The sequence below is a fragment of the Tribolium madens genome, unplaced genomic scaffold (assembly GCF_015345945.1).
Source record: "Tribolium madens isolate multiple individuals breed KSU strain unplaced genomic scaffold, Tmad_KSU_1.1 Scaffold_91;HRSCAF=231;Tcas5.2_LG7, whole genome shotgun sequence".
NCBI lineage: Eukaryota > Metazoa > Arthropoda > Insecta > Coleoptera > Tenebrionidae > Tribolium > Tribolium madens.
This window is the reverse complement of record NW_025401063.1, coordinates 4,820,460-4,843,735: the sequence shown is the minus strand read 5'-3', so window position 1 is coordinate 4,843,735 and position 23,276 is coordinate 4,820,460. Positions and strand designations below refer to the sequence as shown.

The window sequence follows — 23,276 nt, the reverse complement described above, 5'->3', positions numbered from 1 at the left end:
GAAGAGTTTTCAAAATATTGATTAATTTCTTCCATTGGCGCTTCTTTGTTGCTGTTATTATAATAGTGGAAATAACTAGAATAAATATAAGAACCTCCGTAGCTACTCGAAGTATAAATGATATTGAAGTCGTTTTGTTATAAGAAGCTTTTTTATAAACAGTAGAAACTAACACTCCTGCAGTGAATAGACTTATCCAGAGCAGTGCATATGCTTTTGATGGAAACACAAGGCCATTTTTTTCTATCTTGGCAGGTGTAAGTGCTAGTAAACTTCCAAATTTGAAAACAAGATTTACTAACTTTAACGACATTTTATCCAAAGTCTATTTGAAAGAGAACAAGGGGCTAGAACCTCTAGCTTGTGGCTTTGTTTTCAACATAACGCACATTTCAACATTTATAAAATTCAAAAATGTTATTCTGAGTAAAATGGATTTTCCATTAATATCACTCTCAGCTTGAATATTTAATTAACATATATGTATAAAAATCTGAAAAGCTTTTAAATTTTTCATTTTTTAGAAAATATTTCGTAATAGCTATTAACACAACTAGAGTTTCGTAAACTATAAAACTCATGTTTTCCCCAAGATTTTTTGCAACATTAATATTGAATCAGAAATTTTACTAAATTCAGAAATTACTATAATGTCAAAATTGACAAAGAATATGCATCAGCGTATTTTATCGGCTCATAAGAGGTAAGCTTAAGTAAGTGCACCATAGAAACAGTAGGTATAAAGAATTAGTGTTACAAAAAATATTTTTTTGTTTATTAAATGAAAATAATGAAGTTCACAAACTCATGATTCGAGTAATTACTTAAATCTTATTAATAACTGTATTTGTGATTATGACAATAATCACACTTGATTGATGGAAATAATGGGACACACTTATTTGCAATTTTAGAAATAATGACGTAATAATGTTATGCTCGTAAAAACGTGCCACTAGAGTTTCAATCAAAATTCTAAATTAATTTCTAGAGATTCTTAAAAGTAATCAAATGGTCTTAGTTTAACGCTTTAAATTAAGCGTTTTCAAATTGAATTGCAACAATTAAAAACGTAAGGAGAGCATTAAGTACACCAAGAATTGTTTTTCGATTTAAATTGAAAAATCTGGCTGCTGTAAAGCAAGGAAAAGTGTGATCTATGACATCTACAAGTTGTTTTAGTTCTTCACATTCTTTTCCTTTTACGGAATTTGCCACAATTTGGTGCGCTACCATTTGCATATTTTTAACTCTTTCTTCTATCAGATCACACAAGAAAACACTAATAAATGTCCCAACCTTAAATATAAAATGTGTTTAATAAAAAATAAATAAATAAAAGATCCAACAAACCGTATGCCACGTAATATTTATTATTTTCGAAACTGTATTTCCTTGTTGTAGGATCAAATTGTGCAAATATGACAATAGTCTGACAAAACAAAATCCAATCAATAATAAGATTAACCAGCCAAAAATATTGTTGAAAATATTTACGCATTCTGCCAATACACAAAATTCGCTTGTTATTTTCTCCAAACTAAAGTAATTTAGTCGATTACAATGCATCTTCAAAAGATTAATATTTTTGGACAGATTTTGAACTCTGTTCAGTATCAGCTTCAAAAATACATAAATCAAATAGTAAAGAATAAACTGGGCATAAGTTTGAAAAAACCGCACTGCAAAGATTTTTAAAAAATTGACACTCATTACTCGAATCCAAGCATAAGTTCCGTGAGTAAAATTCACTACGGTTAGAATATTTATTAATAGGAAAGATAAAAACCAAAAAGTTTTCTCGCTCTCTTTGTTATTTTGAAGAGTTTGCAAAATATTGATGAATTTTTTCCATTGACGCTTCTTCGTTGCTGTTATTATAATAGTGGAAATAACTAGAATAAACATAATAACCTCCGTAGCTACTTGAAGCATAAATGCTATTGAAGTGGTTTTGTTATAAGAATCTTTTTCATATACAGCGGAAACTAACACTCCTGCAGTGAATAGTATTATCCAGAGCAATGCATATGCTTTTGATAGAAACACAAGCCTATTTTTTTCTATCTTGGCAGGTGTAAGTGCTAGTAGACTTCCAAATTTGAAAATAAGATTTACTAGCTTTAACGACATTTTGTCCAAAGCTTATCTGAAAGAGAACAAGGGACTAGAACCTCTGGCTTGTGGCTTTGTTTTCAACATAAGTTTCAACACCTATAAAATCCAAAAATGCTATTGTGAGTAAAATTGATTTTACATTAATATAACTCTCAACTTGAATATTTAATTAACATTGATGTATAAAAGTGTAAAGCTTTTAAATTTGTAATTTTCTAAAAAAAGTTTCTTTAGAAATATTTTTTTGTTCATTAAATGAAAATAAGAAAGTTCACAAACTCATGATTTAAAACTTAATTTCTTGAATCTTATTAATAACTATATTTGTGATTTTGACAATGATCACACTTGATTGATGGGAAGTAACACACTTATTTGCAATTTTAGAAATATTTATTTGTGTCGACATCATAATGACAACTGTTTTGTCAACAATAAAAACGTGCTACAAGAATTTCAATCAATATTGTAAATGAATTTCTAGAGATTTTGAAGGTAATCAAGTGGTCTTTAATACTTTAACTTAAGCGTTTTCAAATTGAAGTGCAACAATTAAAAATGTAAGGAGAGCATTAAGTATACCAAGAATCGTTTTTCGATTTAAATTGAAAAATCTGGCTGCTGTAAAGTAAGGAAAAGTGTGGTCTATGACATCTACAAGGTTTTTTAATTCTTCACATTCTTTTCCTTTTACACATTTTGTTGCAATTTGTTGCGCTACCATTTGCATATTTTTAACTCTTTCTTCTATCAGATCACACAAGAAAACACTAAAATATGTCCCCACCTTAAATTTAAAATGTGTTTAATAAAAAATAAATAAAATATCCAACAAACCGTATGCCACGTAATATTTGTTATTTTTGAAACGCTGTTTCCGTGTTGGAGGATCACATTGTGCAAATATGCCAATTGTCTGACAAAACAATATCCAATCAATAATAAGATTAACCAGCCAAAAATATTGTTGAAAATATCTACACATTCTGCCAATGCACAAAATTCGTTTGTTATTTTCTCCAAAGTAAAGTAATTCAGTCGATAACAATGCACTTTCAAAAGATTTATATTTTTGGACAGATTTTCAACCACGTTCAGTATCAGCTTCAAAAATACATAAATCAAATAGTAAAGAATAAACTGAGCATAAGTTTGAAAAACCCGCACTGCAAAGATTTTGAGGTAATTGACACCCATTATTCGAAACGGAGCATAAGATCCGTAAGTAAAATTCACTACGGTTAGAATGTTTAATAATAAGAAAGATAAAAACCAAAAAGTTTTCTCGCTCTCTTTGTTATTTTGAAGAGTTTGTAAAATATTGATCAATTTCTTCCACTGACGCTTCTTCGTTGCTGTTATTATAATAGTGGAAGTAACTATAATAAACATAACAACCTCCCCAGCTGCTTGAAGCATAAATGGTATTGAAGCCTTTTTTTTATAAGAAGCTGTTCCATATAGAGAGGAAACTAACACTCCTGCAGTGAATAGTATTATCCAGAGCAGTGCATATGCTTTTGATGGAAACACTAGCCCAGTTTTTTCTATCTTGGCAGGTGTAAGTGCTAGTAGACTTCCAAATTTGAAAACAAGGTTTACTAACTTTAAGGACATTTTGTTCAAAGTCTGTCTGAAAGAGAACAAGTGACTAGAACCTCTGGCTTCTGACATTTTTTTTTCTCAACATATTAACATAAATTTCAACACTTTTACATTACATTTTTCCATTAATATCACTCTCAACCTGAATATTTAAGTAACATACTTTTATAACAATGTGTAAAGGTCTTAAATTTTTAATTTTCCAAAAAAGGTTTTGTTAATAGCCATTTTTCCAACATTAATATTGGATACAGTTTTTATGATGCATTTAAGCTTACCTCTTAGATAAGGCTATAAAATACGTCGTGAATGACAAGGTATTTTACTGGGCATTTTGACAAATTTCTTTATAACAATTTCTGAATTCAATAATATTAGTTTTGGAAAAAAAAATGAAGAGAATACAAGCTTTATGTCCATAAAACTCTTGTTGTCTTATAGCTATTAAGACAGTTTAAAAATTGAGGTCGGAGCTAGTATTTAATAGAAGGAGATTTTTAAACTATAAAACTTATTGTGTCTTTAAAAATTTTTCCAACACAGAAATTTTACTAAATTCAAAAATTATTATAAAGAAATTTGTCATAATTGACAAAATGCCAAATAAGAGTATTTTATGGAAGAGCGTAGGTATACTTAAATGCACCATAGAAGCAATAATATGTTGGAAAATAAGTAGTATATTATGTAACAGGAGTTGTAAAAACGCATTTTTTTTTCATAGGACAACAAACGACTTGAAAAAAACATTCAGTTAACTATGTGTCAGTTATTATGAATATGTTTGGCTTAATTTATATAAGTAGCCACGTGTGTGCAACAAATCTATATTTAAATGAAATCTTATTGAAAATTTACTTGATTTCGAAAATTCTTTCTTCCGAAAAATTGGTATTTCGCAGTTGTGCATATTTTCATCGCAACAAAAAGCACTCGTGCTTATCCACCGGCAATTTTTCTAGCAAAACGCTATGCACGTATGATAACCAGCGTGACGATTGCAAAAGTAAACAAAGATTTGCAACAAAAAAAAATGAGAATTTAGATAGGTACTAGGTATTTGATCTGCTTTAATTTTGTTTTATTAATTGTACAGGGTGCTGCATTTTGGATGTCCGAATAGGGGCTATCGTCTTTTGTTTTCGACTTATAGACAAAAATTGACATTTTAGCGAAATCTAAAAAAATTCATATCTTCGTTATTATAGAAGACACAGATTTGAAATAAAGACATTATACAGGCACTTTTTTACGTAGAATTTAATAAAGTAGTTAACAATTTTTTTCATTTGTTTGTTTAGCCGTAATAAAATAAACTTGTATTTTTTTAAATGACATAGATGGCTATGTCATTTTTAAAAAGCTTGTTTTTTTCTTATCTAAAAAATATATATTTGTAACAAATTTAGCAAAAAATTATCTTTGATTTTTGTTTGCAGTTGGCCATGAAAAAATGTTGCATCTTCAACTAAAAGGATTTAAACTATATTATATTCAACCAGTGTCACTAATGAAAGAGTTTTCTAAGTACTAAGTGATGAAAAAGATGCAAAATAAATTGTAAATCAACTTATTGGCGACTAATAACATTTCTTTGTTTTTAAACAAGCTAACATTACCATTGCAACTTCTAGTGATACATAGAGTGTTGTAAAAAAGCCGCTTTAATTCTTCAATAAAATATATTTTATATGACACAAAAATGACGATATGGCTATTCAAATACCCAAATTTCGTCTATGTGAAACGTTATCCTACCTCCATTAGATCATCAAAAAAATGTTTTTTGTAATTGTGTTGACTGTTGACACATTTGTTTTTCCTATTTTTTGATTTTTTAAAAATATGTAATAATTTTGTTCTGAGGCGCTCGGATATTTGTTTAATGCTTCTACCGTATCGTATTTTTTAAATCTTTATAATTTTATATATTTTTTTATCTATTTTACAGTTCACAAAACTCTTATTGATTATTATTTACACATTTGGAGTGAAATAGTTTTTCCATGGCCAACTATTATCAAACAAAATATGTATTTCACTTTTTAAGTATAGTTATAAAAAAATATTTTGTTACAAATATATATTTTTTAGATCAGAAAAAATAAGCTTTTCAAAATTGCCATAGCCGCCTATGTTTTCCATTTAAAAAAATACAAGTTTATCTTATTACGGCTAAACTAATAACTGAAAAAATTGTTAACTACATTATTAAATTCCTCGTAAAAAAGTGCCTGTATAATGTCTTTATTTCAAATCCGTATCTTCTATAATAACGAAGATATGAATTTTTTTACATTTCGCCAAAATATCAACTTTTACCTATAAGTCGAAAACAAAAGACGATAGCGCGATGCGGTTTTAACCAATATTATTTTCTCAAAAAATGAGCCCCAGAATGTATACTCGTTTTTGGCTAAACCTCTTAGTTTCGGAGATTCCCTATTCGGACATCCAAAATGCAGCACCCTGTATAATTGTAGATTATGGACTGAATATTATTGCCGGTGAAGTGAAAAAATGGATCTGCAATATCCTCTGTCTCAACGAAGAACCGAAAGTTCGTCGAAACAGGTTTTTAACATTGCACCAGTTGTAACATTTGTAATTTGACGTATGGATTTACTTAATTTACACAAGCTGCGGTGTAGAAATTTAACTGAGTATAGATTATGAAAACACTACATAGCGAGCGAGTATATTAGGTGAGGTCAAGTCATATACCGGGTGTGTCATAAATTAGTTTTTTTATTTTACACAAAGTTTACATTTATGACTCATTTGATCTAAAAAGTATAGTTGTAATGTTGTTATTTAAATTTGAAATGGAATTGGTTTTTCGAAAGATTTTTTGCCTTATTGAAAATTGTTAAACGTGTTATGAGCAAATCAGAGAACATTAGAACATTAATTAACATTCCTATTTAAAACTAATTTCATGTGGGACCTACTAAATTCTTTGAAATAAAGTAAATGTTTGAGTACGTATTTCATCAGCATTTCCTGGGCAAGTTAAGAAGAGGTTTTCAATTTGTTAAGCAAGATTTTAATAACATTTTCTGTCCTAATAATTGCGCTGTTGTTTTTACTCAGTGATTATGCAGAATATTCTTGATGATTTTATTTACGCTAAGTCGCTAAGCTCATTCATATTGAAACCAGTCACGCAATTTTTGTCTCTGTTACATTTACGAATTTTGCCTTTTCTAAACTTAACGACTATTTTTTAAAGTCTTGAACACTTGGAATTCATAGTCATAATAGAGGTAGGACTAATAATAATTTTAGATGCTACGGCAAATTCTCTTTTTTTTTTGATACAGTGTAAAGTTGACAATTTTCAAGGACCACCATTTGGTTTGTGTGTTTAAATTATTTATCACTAGTCACTACCGTTGTTAAAACTAAATTAAATATTATTTTGGACTAAGCATAAGTTAAGAGGAAATATCACAAAAGTAAAACATTTTTATTTGTTTTGTACCTCGTTTCTACAATTTTCGATTTTGCCAACTTAAATTTAAAGTCATAGACCGCCCTGATTACCAATTACATTTGACACTGACTTTTAAGTAATATAAATTATCAAATTAATATCACCAATAATTCTATATTGCCAACTTAATTTCAGTCATAAACCACTTTATTTAGAAATTCATGTTCGTGGAACACAAGAAATTCTTGGGGCAACGGCCATACCACGTTGTAGTGCACCAGTTCTCGTCCGATCACTGAAGTTAAGCAACGTCGGGCGTGGTCAGTACTTGGATGGGTGACCGCTTGGGAACACCACGTGCCGTTGCCACTTTTTTTTGGGAACACTAATTTTTGTAAAATTATCGTGATCTATGAGCTATTGGTGATATCAATGTCAGGTGACGTTTGAATTTCATAGTCAATGTAGCCAACTTAATTTCTAATTCACAGGTTTAATTTATTTGAAACTATCGTTTTCATATCGTAGTAGTCGTTGAAAGAGATTTTTATTTTGCAAAATATTTGTTCATTATTATTATTCTTAGAACAAGAGGAACATTTTAGAACCTAACTGAAGTTTTTCTAAATAAAAAAATATTTATAGACATTTAATGCTTAAATTACAACAGTTTTTCTAATTTCTGTTCTAATTACTTTTTTATTGTATACTACTTTATAATTGATTGGAAAACTTTTGCTTTTGCTTGATTTTAGCAAAATAAAACATTTTTAATTTTTATTTGAGAAAAAGCTCCCTTTTCAACCTTTTTTATTATTATTAAGCATTCGAATTGGTAACAAAAAATATGCAGGGTGTCTCAGCGAGTTAATAAAGTCCAATGTCCATTATGATTGACCTTTAAATCTTAAAATGTAAAAAAGATATGTAAGAAGACAATTTGATAATCTCTTGCAAAAACAATAAATAGAGTCTTCCATTTAATTTTTTTAAGTTTCTGAACAAACTTCCTAATTTTTTATTTTTACAAATGCAACGCATTAAAAAAATGTTACAGCCTTAAAATTTGTTATTTTTTTGGGAACTTATTATTATTACCAACGTCCTATTTTACCATTTTATTTATTTAATTTTTGTAAAATTTTAGATCGTAATCTATGACTTTAAAAATAAGTTAGCGACACTGAATTATTGGTGATATCAATGTCAGGTGATGTTTGAATTTCATAGTCAATGTAGAACACCGTGTGCCGTTACTAATTTTTATTTTTACCCTATTTTGAGTTAACTACGTAAGAACAGTAAATTCCATATTTTTGAAACTATTGTAGCATATTTGTTGTTTTCGTAGAAGAAGTCAGGCCCGTAGCTAGAGCGGCGCAAGTAGGGCTACGCCCTACTTTAAATATTCTGAGCCCTACTTTAAAGCTTTGTCTTTTTTGTCAACTTTTTTAGAAATAACAACGCATAAAGTTATAATATGTACAAACTGAACCAAAAGTAATTTTATTTTGAATTTTTTTTTGTCAACCGACATTTTTTATTACTGTTTTATATAATACACATCATTATCTATCTGGTAAGCATAAAAAATTCAAAAAGATAAAGCAAAAAAATGCAAAAAAGAAGAAAATAAAATAAAAAAACTTTAAAAATTTAAAGGTCCATACAAACAGCTTTAATTTATAAGTAGTGATTGTTTTTTGCGTGGTTTTTTGTTTAGTATTAATTTCATTTTAATTTTTTTTAATTCCAGGAAGATAAAGATGTGTGCTATTTAAAACAGTGAACAAAAATGTCATTTGTCGTTAAAAAAAAAATAAAACTGACGTCACAACTCAGAAACGAATGACGTCTTAAATGCCACTATATTGTCAAAATATAGCATTTAGAAAAAAACTGACCTGTTTTTTTTTTTGAAAAAAAAACTGCAGAACCAGAACTATTCTAGCCCCACTAAAATTTTTTCTAACTACGGGTCTGGAAGAAGTGCACGCCGCTGTTTAACGAATCGGTTTCAGTAGATAACCATGTTGTTACTCTTGTTTTACTGGTGGCGTATATCACAACTCCATAACTTATTAAATTTATTATTAGACTAACTTTTAGTGAAAGTGGTTGAAAATATTTAATTAAATTCTATCGTTTAAGATATTTTTTTAAATTTCTACCTTTACTTATTTTGGAAATATAGTGCTATTTTTTTGAAACAGCGCGAAGGGTCGTTTTTTTTAATTTGAAGGTTTTTAATTTTTGTTCTACAAAAGGTGTTTAAAACGCTCTCCATATACTTGTCAATAAAAAATACAAAAAAAACAAAATTTTGTAAATAATAATCAGTCAAATTATTAGGAGATATATATAATATAAATTTTACCGCGATAGATTTTTAAATATACTAAAAACATTAAAATCACTAAAACAGGTCAATTTCAGGGCTGATTATTGCGGGCTTGTCATGTTTTGTGGTTTTGTCAAATTCGAATTCAAAACTTGTAGGTGAAAAATTTTGAATTATTTTTGTTAAATAATTGTTTTTAAAGTAAAAATTTTAATTTAACGATGTACTACTTTTTAGCGCGTACTGTCTAGTAAATTTTTTATTTCACTAATTTCTCGATGGAAGGACTTATAGGTACCTAAAATTTAAAAGTTATTTTCTAACGATTTGTAATTATTGTAAGTCAACAAATTTCGGCACAACTCATCGTTTTCTGCCAAAATAAGGCGATTTTTGCTGATGCAAGACAGTCGATAGTGATAAAAAACTGTATTATTGTTATAATTGGATAAAAATTTCCCATTACCAATAATTATAAAATAAAAATTAATCAATTTTTGGTCTGTATAAACTAAATTTATGGCCCTTTTTCCAAATATTTGTTTACTGTCCTCTGATGATTATCTCAACGTCTCGAATACAAATAGGCTTATTAATGTCCAGTAGTAACAAGCCTGTCAGGTGGGGCAAAGTCAATGTAGATATACTTTCTCTTTCATTTCGTTGAGTAAGTTTCACTCTTTAATATTACTCATTTGTCCATCGGTGAGAGTAAAAGTGTAAATTTAATACCATGAACAAATACTTTTCTGTTTTGGTAAGTGTACAATTTGAAAAAAAATTGCCACACGTACTGTTTTTTAGATTCTTCACTTCGCATTGTGCGCAACAATGTCGATGGCAATTCAGCCTCGCGCCCCCAATTTCCAGTACTTCGAACGGTAGGTGAATTACACAAGCATTTATAATTGCCAACATTATTTTTTCTTAGGCCGAAATACAGATATCCATATTATGATGAAAACGGTGTTGGACGGCTTTTGTACGGATACGGAGACGATAAACTTTATCAGTACAAAACCTTTACACCTTTGGAAGGCATACACTGATAAAAATCCCACTTGTTAACATATTATTCTTGTTATTATTTTTGTATATTAAGGGAATTAGCTGATAGGAATTGAGGACTTTTGTTTTTTAACAGCAAACACCCAAATGGATTTTTGTATTCACTAGTCAATAAAATTATTTTTGGTACCTTTTTGTTTTATTTAAAGAACAAAGACAATGATGAGTTAATTATTGCATCACTGAAGAAACATTTTTTTGTCGTATTTAATTGTAAGATTTCGTGAAAGTGTTTATTGTTGGTGGTGCTTTATTTCATTGCAAATTTATGTGCCTACATATTTACTTTCTTACACGAATAAAAAGCGAGCATGGAGAAAGCTATTAAAATCATATTTGTAATGCCAATGTCATGATCAAATTCTCTATTTGGGTTATTAAAAAAACTTGTTTGATTTGTTGTCACAAAATTAACTTTTTTTATACAAGGTAGTCAAAAAACAATGAAAATTGCATGGGCAATTAATAAATACTTGCCACGACTGTTATAGGCCTTTTGTGACTATTTTTTTCTTGATAAATAGGTGCTAATAAAAAATTAGACAAAAAATTAAGAAGTCAGAATGAAAGTTCAATAAACAAAGTGCAAATGACGATATAATGATAAAATATAAACTACACACAACTTGAAAACATCGTTTCTTGTATCTTACATAGAGTACATTTTTCAATTTACAGAAATGCAAAGCATAAATTCAATGTTATACAAGTTATTTTTTTCACACTATCAAGGCAACTGGTCTCAACAATTTTAAGCAGTCTTCAACATTTAAATTTACAAATATTTTTACACATATGCAGAAAACAATCAAAATGATAGAAACAAAACACTAAAAAGCAACAACTAGTTAGGGACGGTTTTAAGGATTCAATACATCCAAAAGAAAAACAAAAAACAAAAAAGAACAGAATATAACATTTAATAATATACGAAATATAAATAAAATTAACAATGTAAACCATAAAAAAGATTCTTATGTTTTAGTACATAATAGGCTTATCTTTCGTTTGGTTTTTAACATAAGCAGTAAACCTCTTCAAAAATTTCGGATATTCTCGTTTATAAACAGCCCGGAGTACCGACGCCGGGGCCCATCCCCCAGGATTCACTGAAACACCAACAACTCAACACCAACTCAACCAATCAGAACTCTAACTTACCGACAGAACAATAACTTATTTTACAGGTAATGTCATCTCTAGTTACTGGTGCTCCGGCTTTCGGTGGATCAACTCGCGTTTGACATAAAAGACATACTGTCAAAAAAATCCTTACACATTTACCCGCATTCGCCTAAAAAAAACAATCAACAACTCGCATTACAGTTTCCTGTATTACCTACAGGATGATCAGGATGCTCAGTGGAGTTATTAACCACAGTCCAAATATCAGGGCCGTCTCGGTCTTGATCGTTGGGAAATCGACGCAAATGCGACCAAAAAACGACGTCTCTCTGACTCGCCGGCCATATTCTTTTGTGTGTTTGGTGAAATACCAAAGTATCCTCAGATATGGTCTCGAGCACGTTCATGTGTTCCAATGTGGCTAAACATAATCAACGAAATTAACAACTGTTTTAATGAAAATGCCTTACCTACACTCCCGAGATGTAAACAAACCTTTTTCTATCGTTAACTCTTTCAGGTACAAACTTTAATGTATTTAAAATACCGTACAGGTACTGTATTTACTGGATTTTAAAAATAATCATTATTCAAGTTGTTTTAAAAAATAGGTATTAAAATAGCACTAACGACAGTTTTTCATCGGTCTATGACCAATTATTTTAGATTTCAGATTTTTTTACTTTCTCCGGTAATCTCATTAACTTCATGAAACCCTTATAAAATCTCGTACATTTTTAATAATTTCAAAGCATTTTTAATATGAAGTAGTCATTGTCTATTTAGAGACATAATAGGCATTTAAAAAAATGAATTAAGAAAATAAAATATAGTATTAAAATGAACAAAGAAAAATAACAACAAATAATAAAAACAAAAGCAAACTAAATAATACGTACGATAGCTAACAATACTTATTATTTTTTGTAATAATATGCTTTAAAGCAGTTTTTCGGTTTGCCTTAACAAAGAGACACTCTACAAGTTACACACTGCCAGTTACTTCGAGATTCTACATAATGCAAGTATCAACGAATTAGAAAAAAATTCAGTGCCACCATTTATGATTTTTTCAATTGAGTACAGTGACGGACAGTGAATTTTGTCCAACCAATTTCCATGACAGACTAAAAGTGTAAATTAGTCTTTAGGTTTTTCTAACCTTGTTTGAGAACTTTGATGAACATTTATCATGTTGATAAAATGACCTTACATACTTTTTACCTGTGCTTTGTCTTACATTGCTTGAGGTATCCATTTTTAGACGGTCCAAAATGAATAAGAATTTAATTAAACTTGACAGTGTCAGTTATCATGACAATAAAGCACAGGCTACAGTGAATTTTTGTGAATTCACAGAAATTGGGTGGACGAAATGCACTGTCCATCACTGTACGTCATCAACTGATCAAATTTATCAACAAAGTTCATGTTTTGTTGTAATTTTCCACAACATAAGGAGATACCACTCATATCTCAAAAAACTAAGAATAATACGAAATACAGTTAGTAAAAATGCAAAATTTTATCAACGTAATGTTAAGCGAAAGTGGTTACCTAAATAGGTTGGAAATGCTCAATGACATCACGAAGCCTACTAGTCAAAATAGGAAAGTATTTGCCTGATAAACCCAAGGATCGAAATTCCAATCTCAATAAAAGAAAATTTTTTTGTTTTGTTTTTTTCCTCGTTGTATTTATAATAATCATTATCCATTATGTGTATATTCTCAAAAAACAATTCAATTTTTTTAAGTTAAAATAAGTATCATGAAAATGTAGTTAGAGTTCATAGAAACCAAGAAGGATATCGATGGAAGGGATGCGCAGAGACGAAAACTCGTCGCGGACGAATTCATTCGTAAATATAGGCGAATTCTGAAATCAGTTGAGAGCAGTGGCGTGTATTCGCACTTATTTATTTGAAGAAAACAAATAATCCATATACTGTAATGAAAATATTTTATTACTTTATTAATAAATAACATTTTTAAGGCATTTGTTCTTTTATAAATTGCAATACTCAGTAACCATGTGAGAAAGTTATTACAAATTGTTCAATAAGGTTCAAATTATTATCAAAATTAAAGTCCATTTCCAAACCACAAGTCTTTAATCACTATTTGCAGTGTACAAGTTGAGTTAACTATGAGAATAGCAAATATATTTTATTAGTTTTATAGTAAAAAATTCTATTTTGACTTACCGAGTATAAAGTGACAATTTGAAATTACTAAGGCCCATCAGTTATATAAAAAATTAATCGCCTGTAATTCTGATTTAAACCCATAACAATTTTTGTAAAAATTTGAGGGTTCATCTTCTTACATCTTATTGACTAGGTATGAAAACAAAACATCACTAAAAAATGTTTATTATACCCACTTAGGGGCATCTTATAAATGTTAACTTTGAAAAATTAATTAAAATTAATTATGATACAAAAATTGTTTTTTACACTTTTATTAAACGAATCTATTTTTATTAATTAATAATAATAATAATTAATATCACCGTATATTTGAAATAATCGTGGAGCATCGTATGAATTTTTTATATTTAATATCTCAGTCAATAGTAAACGAAAAACAAATGCAACTCTACAATTCCCTTTTTACCACAAAATGTCTCTGTGTTACGCCACTGCTCAAGCTTCCCCACTACACCAAGTACGCATTGGCTCCGCCTATCGATATCCTTCTTGGTTTCTATGAACTCTATTTCAAATTAATTAATAAATTGTATAGTTTTTATAATAATTTTAAGTTCATTGATTGTAAATAAAAAAAAATGTGGTAAACTCTACAAGAATAATGTCTGTATTATTAAAAATATTACCATTAATAAGCAAAACTACTCAAAAATATAAATTAAGGTGAGTTAAAAAGGTTGAAAGGTTAAATTTTAACCCACCGTCCCTGAAATAGTTAATAGAAAACTATTACTCACTTTCCCAGTCGTATCTGTACTGCGGGTTGAAAAAGTAGTGACATAACTCGTGTCCCGTGATCCCCTTAACCACATGCACAGCCTTGAGGGGGTCGACGACCATTCCATCGACCTCTTCTTCTCTCCTATACATCCTCATTTCTCCATCTTCGGCAAACAATTGCCATCCACTACCGGATTCACCTACACCTAACTTCGCCATCGCAACTTCTTGTTTCACAACTTTTTCGATCTGAAAATCAAACTGAAATAAACCGAATCAAGGCTTAAATATATTTACTTCTGGCCATAAACGATGCAAGGCCGCTGGCGACGTCGGAGGTGGAGTGACGGGAATTACTTGGCCGCTTTTCAGTCTTTCCCTCAACTCTTGCTCCTCTTCCATCTTATCTAAACCGGATTCGACGGCATCGTAGAATTCGTCGTCGGCCAACACGCTATGGGGGCCTTCCTGCAAACACATTTTTCACATTTTTCGGTTATTTTATTATTGATTCGTCGTACGAATCCGTTTGTTAAACATTTCGTCGACATCTCACAGCACAAAGTGATCACAAAAACATGTGTGTTTAGAATTGATATCTAATTTCTTGGGTCAAAACCGATAACTAGTAAAGAGTATAAAAGATTATTAATTATGTAAACACAAACGCGACTGTTTGTATATTATAGACTAGCTAAAGCAGGGATAAAATGACGAAAAACGGCTTTCTGCTCACTTATAACTGATCTGTATCTTTGCAAGAGTAAGTTATAACACCTGTGTTTACTCAATTGTTTGAAAATTGGTAACGTAAGTGATAAACTCTGTTTATATTATCAAAATTCATTATGTAAGACCATAATAAATCATTTTCAATCACAAACATATTTTAAGATTTGTATAATAATGTTACAAAAAATAGTAATGTTTAAATTTTTGCAAATCCAACAAAGATCGAGATTTTGATACATTTATTTGATTAAACTTTTTCAATTATAACCTGCAAAGTGTATTCACCTAGAATTTTCGGCATTGTGATGTTTGCTCATAAAAATTTAGCTATGTGTACCATCTTTGATAAGAACTAACATGTTAAATTCTGTTATATAAAGGATAATTCCATGTAATTAATAATCAATAAAATTTGCATTTTAAAAACATTCTTGTCTAAAAAACGACTACACGAAATATGCATTTTATTTTCATAATGAAGTAAACTCTCCAGATTCGATCATTAATTATAAATGAAAAATAAATAATCACAGCACGTTGAAAACAACATTTCAAATATTCTATTAGTTTATACTGTTTTAATACTTTTAAAATCTTTAACTCATTCTAGTTTTATTTATTACAAATAATTTTACTAATTTATTAGCAACATATTCAAAAACATATAATTATAAAAACTTTATTATACATATAATTAATAAATTAATAAATATAAACTGTTTAAATCATAATAAAAAAAAACAAAAATTCAGGGAATTATTTAATCTTGTTCCTAGTTCGACTACAATTTTAATAGTAGGTACTAGGATGCTATAATAAAAATGAAGCTTAATAAACTGGGTGACTATAAGTATTTGAGACAAGAAAATCTACCGTGCGATCAAAAAATAATAAATTAGAGTAGGCGGTGATTAAAGTCCTTCAGATGGCAATCCTGATTTTTGACATCAAATGTCAGCGGAAACTTTGACAAGTTTGCGTTTTATTTATTTTGAGTGAAATAATGTTCACTTTAGAGCAGAAAATTTTTATTGCTGTACAAGACGAAAACGGTGAATGGTCATTTTCACTTTTTTTTGTGTGGAAAATTTCCAGCCCAGATTCCCAGCCAACTGTAGAAATTAATCGACGCCTACTCTAAATGTTTTTTTTGATCGCACGGTATTTGGAACACTGGCAATCCTCGTAATGTAATATCTACAGGGTGTTTTGTAAAGACAAAAAAAAAAGAAAAATACCAAGTAAAATACGATACCAGGAACATGAAAAAAAGTTAAAAATTATGTATAAGAATTTGAAAATTATTGAGGTTTAGATTTTACACCTTGACCTTATTTATATTTTACATGTTTTTTTTGTTAGACAGGAAACAAAGAAGCTGTATCCTGAATTGTAACTATGTTTAACATTATTTGTAGCTTTTATTGACAAAGTTTTTGTTACCTTTATTGAATAATTATAAAAAATCGTACTTATACAAGATTATCGGTAACAATAGGCATAAAAAATGTCAAGTGTCAAAAACTTTTGACAGAGACTTTTTTAAACATTTTTTTCATGTTCCTGGTATCTTATTTTAACTTGGCATTTTTCTTTTTTTGTCTTTTTATAAAACACCTTGTATAACAAATTATCTATAACAAAATTCAGTGTTACCACTGTTACAATAGATTTTCTTGTCTCAAACATTTATAGTCACCCGGTATATTAAGTTTGGTTTGTATATTAAGCTTAGACGTCACTAAACAAATGAATGACAATTGCCTACAAGAATTTGACGTTTAAATTTGAAACTCAAGGTTAAATTTGACGCCAACTTGAGGATAAAAATCACGATCATTTACAGTCATCCGGTATTTTTTTCAGTAATTATAAAATAAATAAATATTTATTTATTTTCTGACTTGTACTCATTTTTTGTTTCTCGCACAACAAAATATATTAATTAGATTAATTTCAATTTGTTATTATGACAACAATAGCAATTGTAGTCATTAACCTTTGACATTTTTAAAAGTTTTTCGTATTGGAAACATTATAATTATAATGAAAAATTGGAATATATTTAAGTAGACATGTACTAAGTGTCTTGAATAAAATAAAAATTTAGTCGTAAATATTTCATCAACCAATAATACATTAAAACACTTTTGGTTCAAGACCTTGTTGTACTTTAATTGGTCAATCCATCACTACTGTTCTATTTTGCAAACTTTAATCGCTTTCTGTTAAAAAATCAAATCAGCAAAAAAATATTTTTTGTATACGCTATTTTGCGAACTGATTTAAGTCCCTACAATCTGTTTCCTGGTACAATAAAAAAATATCTATTTTTATTTATTTATTTTTAACCTCTATTTTCGAGTAATTAATCTTACAAAATAAAAGGTTTGAATAATAACAAAAAAAAAAAAAAATAGGGACAAAAACAATTATCTTCTTGACTCAAATTGTGTGCAAATTTTTGTCACTCTGGGAAATATTGTGTAAGAAATAATTATAGAATTATGAATGGGTTTAAGAGTCGAAACACAAACTTACATCTTTCTGTTTACATCGTTTAAAAATAATCTCCTTCACTTTCATTTTAAAATCAAAACTCTGGTTTAATTTAAAGCAGAACACAGCTTTACTGAAGAGCTCACCAACACATCTAATTGAATTACTACAGTGTTGTGTCTAGATTACTACCACATTGCTAACACAAAGCACGTCTGTTTTTGTATGACTAATCATTATTCATGAAATCAAATGGTGTGATAGTTTCGTCATCACGCCCCGCTAAATTACGAATAAATCGAACCTACTTAAATTTTTAAACGCTAACAATTTCATCAATAAGCAAAAAAAGTGTCAGTGAGTACAAACCTGAGTCAAGACAACAAACTAATACCAAAAAATATAAAAACAAACCCTTTACATTTATCGTCAGGAATCTCTTGATAAATCTTGTTACATAGCCACTACGCATGGTGATTTAATAACTGACACGATTTTGTTGCACTATCTCAATAATGTGAAGAAACATGTTAAAAAAAATAACAAAACTGTCAGATTCACAAACGTCACTGTGCTCGTGTCATTGATTGTCAAATTGCGAATCAATTAAGAAAGATGGCGCATGACCATTTTATATAGGGTGTTTCACATTACTTTACGAGGCTTGCACCTAATGTATTGTCGTATCAACAAGAAATTACTCCCTAGGATTTAGGGATATTTGTGAATAGGTTGCCATAAATTTGATTAGGTTGGTTTCTGGTGACAAAAGATATCGTCACTAGTGTCAAAATTTAGGTTAAGTCACCTGTCAGGTTGTATGTATAATTGAAAATTGACAGCAGGTTGACAGAAAACGTCAATTGACAACAACAAGGGGTAACAACCTTAGGCATACAAAACTACTTCTGAAAATTCTAGTTACAAACAACATGAAAAACGTAATTTTCCTAAAAGTTCAAATCCTAGGTGGTAATTTCTTGTTGACAAATCTGTACGCACCCAAATACACAAAAGTCACATTTTTGGAAATCCCTGACAGTAGTTGTCAAACTAATCACGGTTTCATTAATAGTCATAAACTGCAGTTTTTCAGAAACAATTATCATTTGTTCTATCAAGAGACGGCATGAATACGATTCTACTTTATCTATCTTAATCACTAACTAATTAAAAACGTTGTAATTTTTAAAAGGGTGAACAAACTAGAGAAAGAGTATCCAATTTTTCATAATTTGTAATCGAGTTCGTATCGGAATAAGTATTATTGATTGCATCTTACAGGCGCAGTAAAATTATGTGAAACACGCTGTATTTATGATAAAATTCCTTTATATTATTCCCAATTACCTCCAAATCCGGGCCTGGATGCACAACCCTCGACTTCTGGAGTTGTGCAAAGTAGCTTTTCGCCAGATTTTCACTCCTTTTTCTTCGTTCGATTTCCTTCTCAAGTCTGCTACGCCATGATTCTTCTCTTTGTGCCACCAAATCGGCACAGTGCTCCAAAGTGTCCAAAACTGCTTTCGTGGTAGTCTTGAACGTTATCGCTTCACCTTTAAAATCAATGGCAGGCAATTTTTCTGGAAGAAAACCTTAAAATTCCTTCTCGTTTCATAAATTTTACAGGAATACCTTTATTTGATACATTTTGTGCTTCATTATCCACACAATAATCGAAATATTCTTGGAGAGTTTCAATTTGTCGGCATAAAATATCTTTAAAAGTATCCAATTCGGCAAGCTTTTCGCGCAAATTGCGAGATGAACGTTTGAAGCTGTTTCCGGAAGCGGTGCTGTAGGTGTTGGACTGGAGGCTGACGGTGGAGCCATGCCGTTTCAAGCTGTTCTCAGAGCCAGTACCATAGCCGGACTCCAACTAAAAAAATAAAGTAAAAATGGCAAAAAAAAAACTAAAAGTACAGTTGGAGACAAAATACTTTGGTCGTCAATGTCACTTCAGTGACATTAAATTGTAAAGCATGCTTTAGGACTGTTTGTTAACCTTATTTTTAGCTACTGTCAATCACAGTTGGCAAGTTGTATGTACATAATTTTGATAGGAAAATATAATATCTGTCATTTATTTTAACGTTAAAGCTTGAATTACATTAAAGTGTCAGAAAAGTGACGACCAAAGTATTTTGTCTCCAACTGTACCTAAATCTATTTTGTAAATTTGACACATCCATCACTGCTCTGTTTTCTTTTTATCGCAATTTGCTAATTAACATAAAAAGAATTCCTAACACAGTTTTTTATCTAAATTATTTTAAAAAACGGAAACGATTAAAAACTGGTATTTAAACGATTCGCAATAATGAACTGTATTGTTATGTATCTACGTCGTATTATTCAAGACCCACATGTGGGATTTAATGCGATTTGAAGGTTGGACGTGTTGCGTGCATTGTAAATGGTATTTGGGAGCACGACGTGTGTCCGACTGTATCAAGATGAGATTCTAGATATTCGTTAATTAAAATCAATTGTTTATTTTGTACCGTGCGACCAAAAAAAAAAATAAATGAGAGTAGACAGTAATTAAAGTCCTTCAGATGGCAATACTAATTTTTGACATCAAATGTCAGTGGAAACTTTGACAAGTTTGCGTTTTATTCATTTTCAGTGAAATAATGTTCACTTTAGAGCAGAAAATTTTTATTGTTGCAAGTTATTACAAAAATGCTGTACAAGACGAAAACGGTGAATGGTCATTTTCACTTTCAGTTTGTGTGAAATATTTCCAGCCCAGATACCCAGCCAATGTGTTGCTAACTGTAAAATTTAATCGATGCCTACTCAATTTTTTTTTTTTTTTGATCGCACGGTATTAATATTTAGTGTATACCACATTTTTGTGCTAAAAACAAAATCAAATGACAGTTTGTTAAAAAAAATTACGCACACATTAAGTGCAATGCACTGTATTTATTATTTTTTAAAGTACTAGCAAATAAATATTTATTGCTAATAAAATGATAACAAATTCGGGTTATCTTTAGTTCGAGTGTTACAAAATTTAAAAATAGATGAATCTTCTTTAATAATTCAAGATTGTGGTCACTTAAAGTTTATATAAATCAATTTGATGCTATTAATATCTTCAATGTTCAAGCCCACACCTTAATGTGGCATGTCAAATAGCTACTTGTACAATTATTACTCACCATAACGTTACTCTTCGTAAAATTAAAATCAACTAAAAAATGTATGTACGTTCGTAAAATTTCCACAAAATGTTTACATTTGCAGAATATTAGAAACGGTTAATGTTATTTATGAAATAAACACAAAAATGTGGTACTTAAATTAACATAAAAAAATTCGTACAATTCCCCGTTCAGAAAAAGTAGTAACAATAATAAAAATCTACATGATACAAAACAAAAAAAAGTTAAAGTAATGTTGATACAAGTGATGTAGTCAATTATTTAGTCAAGGTAATCCTTCAAAAATTCGCAATGGAAAGATGGTAATTTAGTAAATTCAGTTTAGAGTAATTACCTGTAATTTACAGCCTAATGGCTGTAATTTAAATAATTTAAGCAAAAATACATCTTAGTAGGTAATGAAAAATATCTAAAAATTGGAAATATTTATTTTGGCTTTATCTTTTTGTGCATCAAAAATATGGATGAAATCATATTGATAATATAAAATAATAAAACAATCACAGAACACATCATTTTCTCAAGTAATAAAAATTAATGAGAACTAACAAAATATTTCAATTCCACTAAACCTTTATCTACAGTTCTCAGAAATATGACAGGTTTCGAAATGAATTTCTCGTTTAAAAATGTTTGCATTTAAAGTAAAAAACGCAGTCTGAATGATCTTTACAATTGCCTATTATGTTTTATATCCGATTTAAAAAAAAATGGAAAATATATTTTTTTCTAATTATTACTGAATAGAAATAAATTATTAAAATGCACATTCAAATTCATTACAATCGCTAATTATTTAAATTCTGTTTTTTCATTGGTTGTAAAAGGTAGTATTATTTAGTTTGTCGAGTTGTTTTCTCCTCCCTATTCAATAATCATTTTCAATGGCAATAATGGATTAGAGGTGGATAAATATCGACATTGGAGGGTATTACACTATTACAAATAGATCTAGAATATTAGAATAATAAAAAAAACTTAAGCTTCCTCATTAAAAAACAACAGAATAACCCCACCTCTAATTCTTCTGCCTGTCGAAACAACAAATGGGCTTACATACCGGTAGTAGGTCAAATTTTAACATTTTTTCACAAGTTAAAAAAATTCCTTTAATAGATACATAAGCAAAAAAAGACATAACCTTATCTACGATAATAAAATAATACTTCCAACTTAAATTAGTAAGTCAGGTAAGTAATGAATTACTGTAGGTAATAATAAATTAACAAAAATAATAGTTGTGAATTGAGTTGTGAAGGTTATATTCTTCACCGTTGTATATCTGGGTAAATAAATAAGCTAGTAGTGAAAAAAATATTATAAAACACGGTTTTACACGGTACTAAAATAAAATCTAAAAATGGCAACATTGCAACGGTATTTTGAGGTTAAATCAATTACAAAAATATCACGTTTTGTGGATGACAGTCGCTTGGTTCTCTTGTCACTGCTCCACAGCTTTCTTTGTGCAAATTTGGAACTTAAATGAAGTTTTTTAGCGGATTTGAAACTTGGGGGCGGGAAATTTTAAAGTAACCGGTTGCCATGGCAATATATGTCAAAGTTTAACAAATCGTCATATTGAGTCGTTATATTTATTTTTTATTAGAAATTTATTAGAAATGCTGTTTGTCATACCTTGTAAGACTCTAGCGCATCAACCCAGATTTGTTTGGTTTCAACAGAATCGGCTCGAAGATACCAGACACAATCATTGACGGAGACATCGAACCTGCACTCATCAAATTCATGGGGCTGCAACAAAAACACCTCGTGAAACACATTCAACTGTCAAACAACCGATCTTAAGAAACCAATAAAAATGAAAACATACTTTGATAACTGCTTTGGCAAGGGATAAAGCTCCTCTACATCCGTACCCGCTTTCCTGTTCGCTTTTATAATACGACAAAGTTCCATTTTTCAAAACGATATAACGGTCCTGCCATCCGTGTATATAATTAGTCCATTTACTCAACACACCTGCCAATTCCTCTTGGTTGTCGTTGTCGGATTCTTCGCTGCTGTGTTCGTCCGCCATGCTAATTTCGGATGGACGATTGTTGGGTTTAATGACGAGGATTCATGTCATTTCAGGCGTGGGAATCCCGTAAAGACATCATGCGACACATAACAATAATGGCATTGGGGCGATTGTGCGTTTATCAATTTGTTTTTATCACACCACGGACTGAAGCGGCACTCAAATTACATGCGCCATGTGAAGATTATTGACCTTGAAGCGGG

At 29.8% G+C, this 23,276-nt stretch overlaps 2 protein-coding genes and 1 non-coding gene across 6 annotated transcripts; 2 read left to right on the top strand and 1 right to left on the bottom strand.

Annotated features, from left to right (window-relative positions):
- The first annotated feature begins 7,408 nt into the window (after positions 1 to 7,408).
- LOC123012250 lies at positions 7,409 to 7,528 on the top strand. The gene has a single exon (XR_006413194.1). It is a non-coding gene; the product is annotated as a 5S ribosomal RNA (ribosomal RNA).
- Positions 7,529 to 10,108: 2,580 nt separating this feature from the next.
- On the top strand, positions 10,109 to 10,697 carry LOC123011306. Its single transcript, XM_044408675.1, has 3 exons — positions 10,109 to 10,257; positions 10,305 to 10,381; positions 10,432 to 10,697. Exons 1-3 carry the CDS (start codon positions 10,234 to 10,236, stop codon positions 10,547 to 10,549), a joined length of 219 nt encoding a protein of 72 aa, XP_044264610.1. The 5' UTR covers positions 10,109 to 10,233; the 3' UTR covers positions 10,550 to 10,697.
- A 775-nt stretch (positions 10,698 to 11,472) lies between these two features.
- LOC123011387 (ceramide transfer protein) lies at positions 11,473 to 23,260 on the bottom strand. Of its 4 annotated transcripts, XM_044408790.1 has the most exons (9): positions 22,864 to 23,260; positions 22,668 to 22,784; positions 19,492 to 19,735; positions 19,207 to 19,439; positions 14,923 to 15,093; positions 14,643 to 14,874; positions 11,912 to 12,114; positions 11,730 to 11,862; positions 11,473 to 11,677 (listed from the first exon to the last, which is right to left on the bottom strand). In XM_044408790.1, exons 1-9 carry the CDS (start codon positions 23,068 to 23,070, stop codon positions 11,550 to 11,552), a joined length of 1,668 nt encoding a protein of 555 aa, XP_044264725.1. In that variant the 5' UTR covers positions 23,071 to 23,260; the 3' UTR covers positions 11,473 to 11,549. The 4 variants fall into 4 exon arrangements, with proteins under 4 accessions (XP_044264725.1, XP_044264726.1, XP_044264727.1 ...); XM_044408791.1 differs by lacking the exons at positions 19,207 to 19,439; positions 19,492 to 19,735; positions 22,668 to 22,784; positions 22,864 to 23,260 and adding an exon at positions 18,278 to 18,425; XM_044408792.1 differs by lacking the exons at positions 19,207 to 19,439; positions 19,492 to 19,735; positions 22,668 to 22,784; positions 22,864 to 23,260 and adding an exon at positions 17,899 to 18,052.
- Positions 23,261 to 23,276: the final 16 nt, after the last annotated feature.

What these genes read in the sequence shown, in the direction of transcription:
- LOC123011306 (XM_044408675.1), top strand. Translation starts at nt 10,234, where the DNA reads ATGAACAAATACTTTTCTGTTTTG. An exon ending in ACAAATACTTTTCTGTTTTG is followed by an intron (nt 10,258 to 10,304) that starts GTAAGTGTACAA and finishes ACTGTTTTTTAG; the next exon opens with ATTCTTCACTTCGCATTGTG. An exon ending in AATTTCCAGTACTTCGAACG is followed by an intron (nt 10,382 to 10,431) that starts GTAGGTGAATTA and finishes ATTTTTTCTTAG; the next exon opens with GCCGAAATACAGATATCCAT.
- LOC123011387 (XM_044408790.1), bottom strand. Translation starts at nt 23,070, where the DNA reads ATGGCGGACGAACACAGCAGCGAAGAATCCGACAACGACAACCAAGAG. An exon ending in ATCCAGGCCCGGATTTGGAG is followed by an intron (nt 15,094 to 19,206) that starts GTAATTGGGAAT and finishes ATGTGTTTGCAG; the next exon opens with GAAGGCCCCCATAGCGTGTT. An exon ending in GTACAGATACGACTGGGAAA is followed by an intron (nt 12,115 to 14,642) that starts GTGAGTAATAGT and finishes GATTATGTTTAG; the next exon opens with CCACATTGGAACACATGAAC.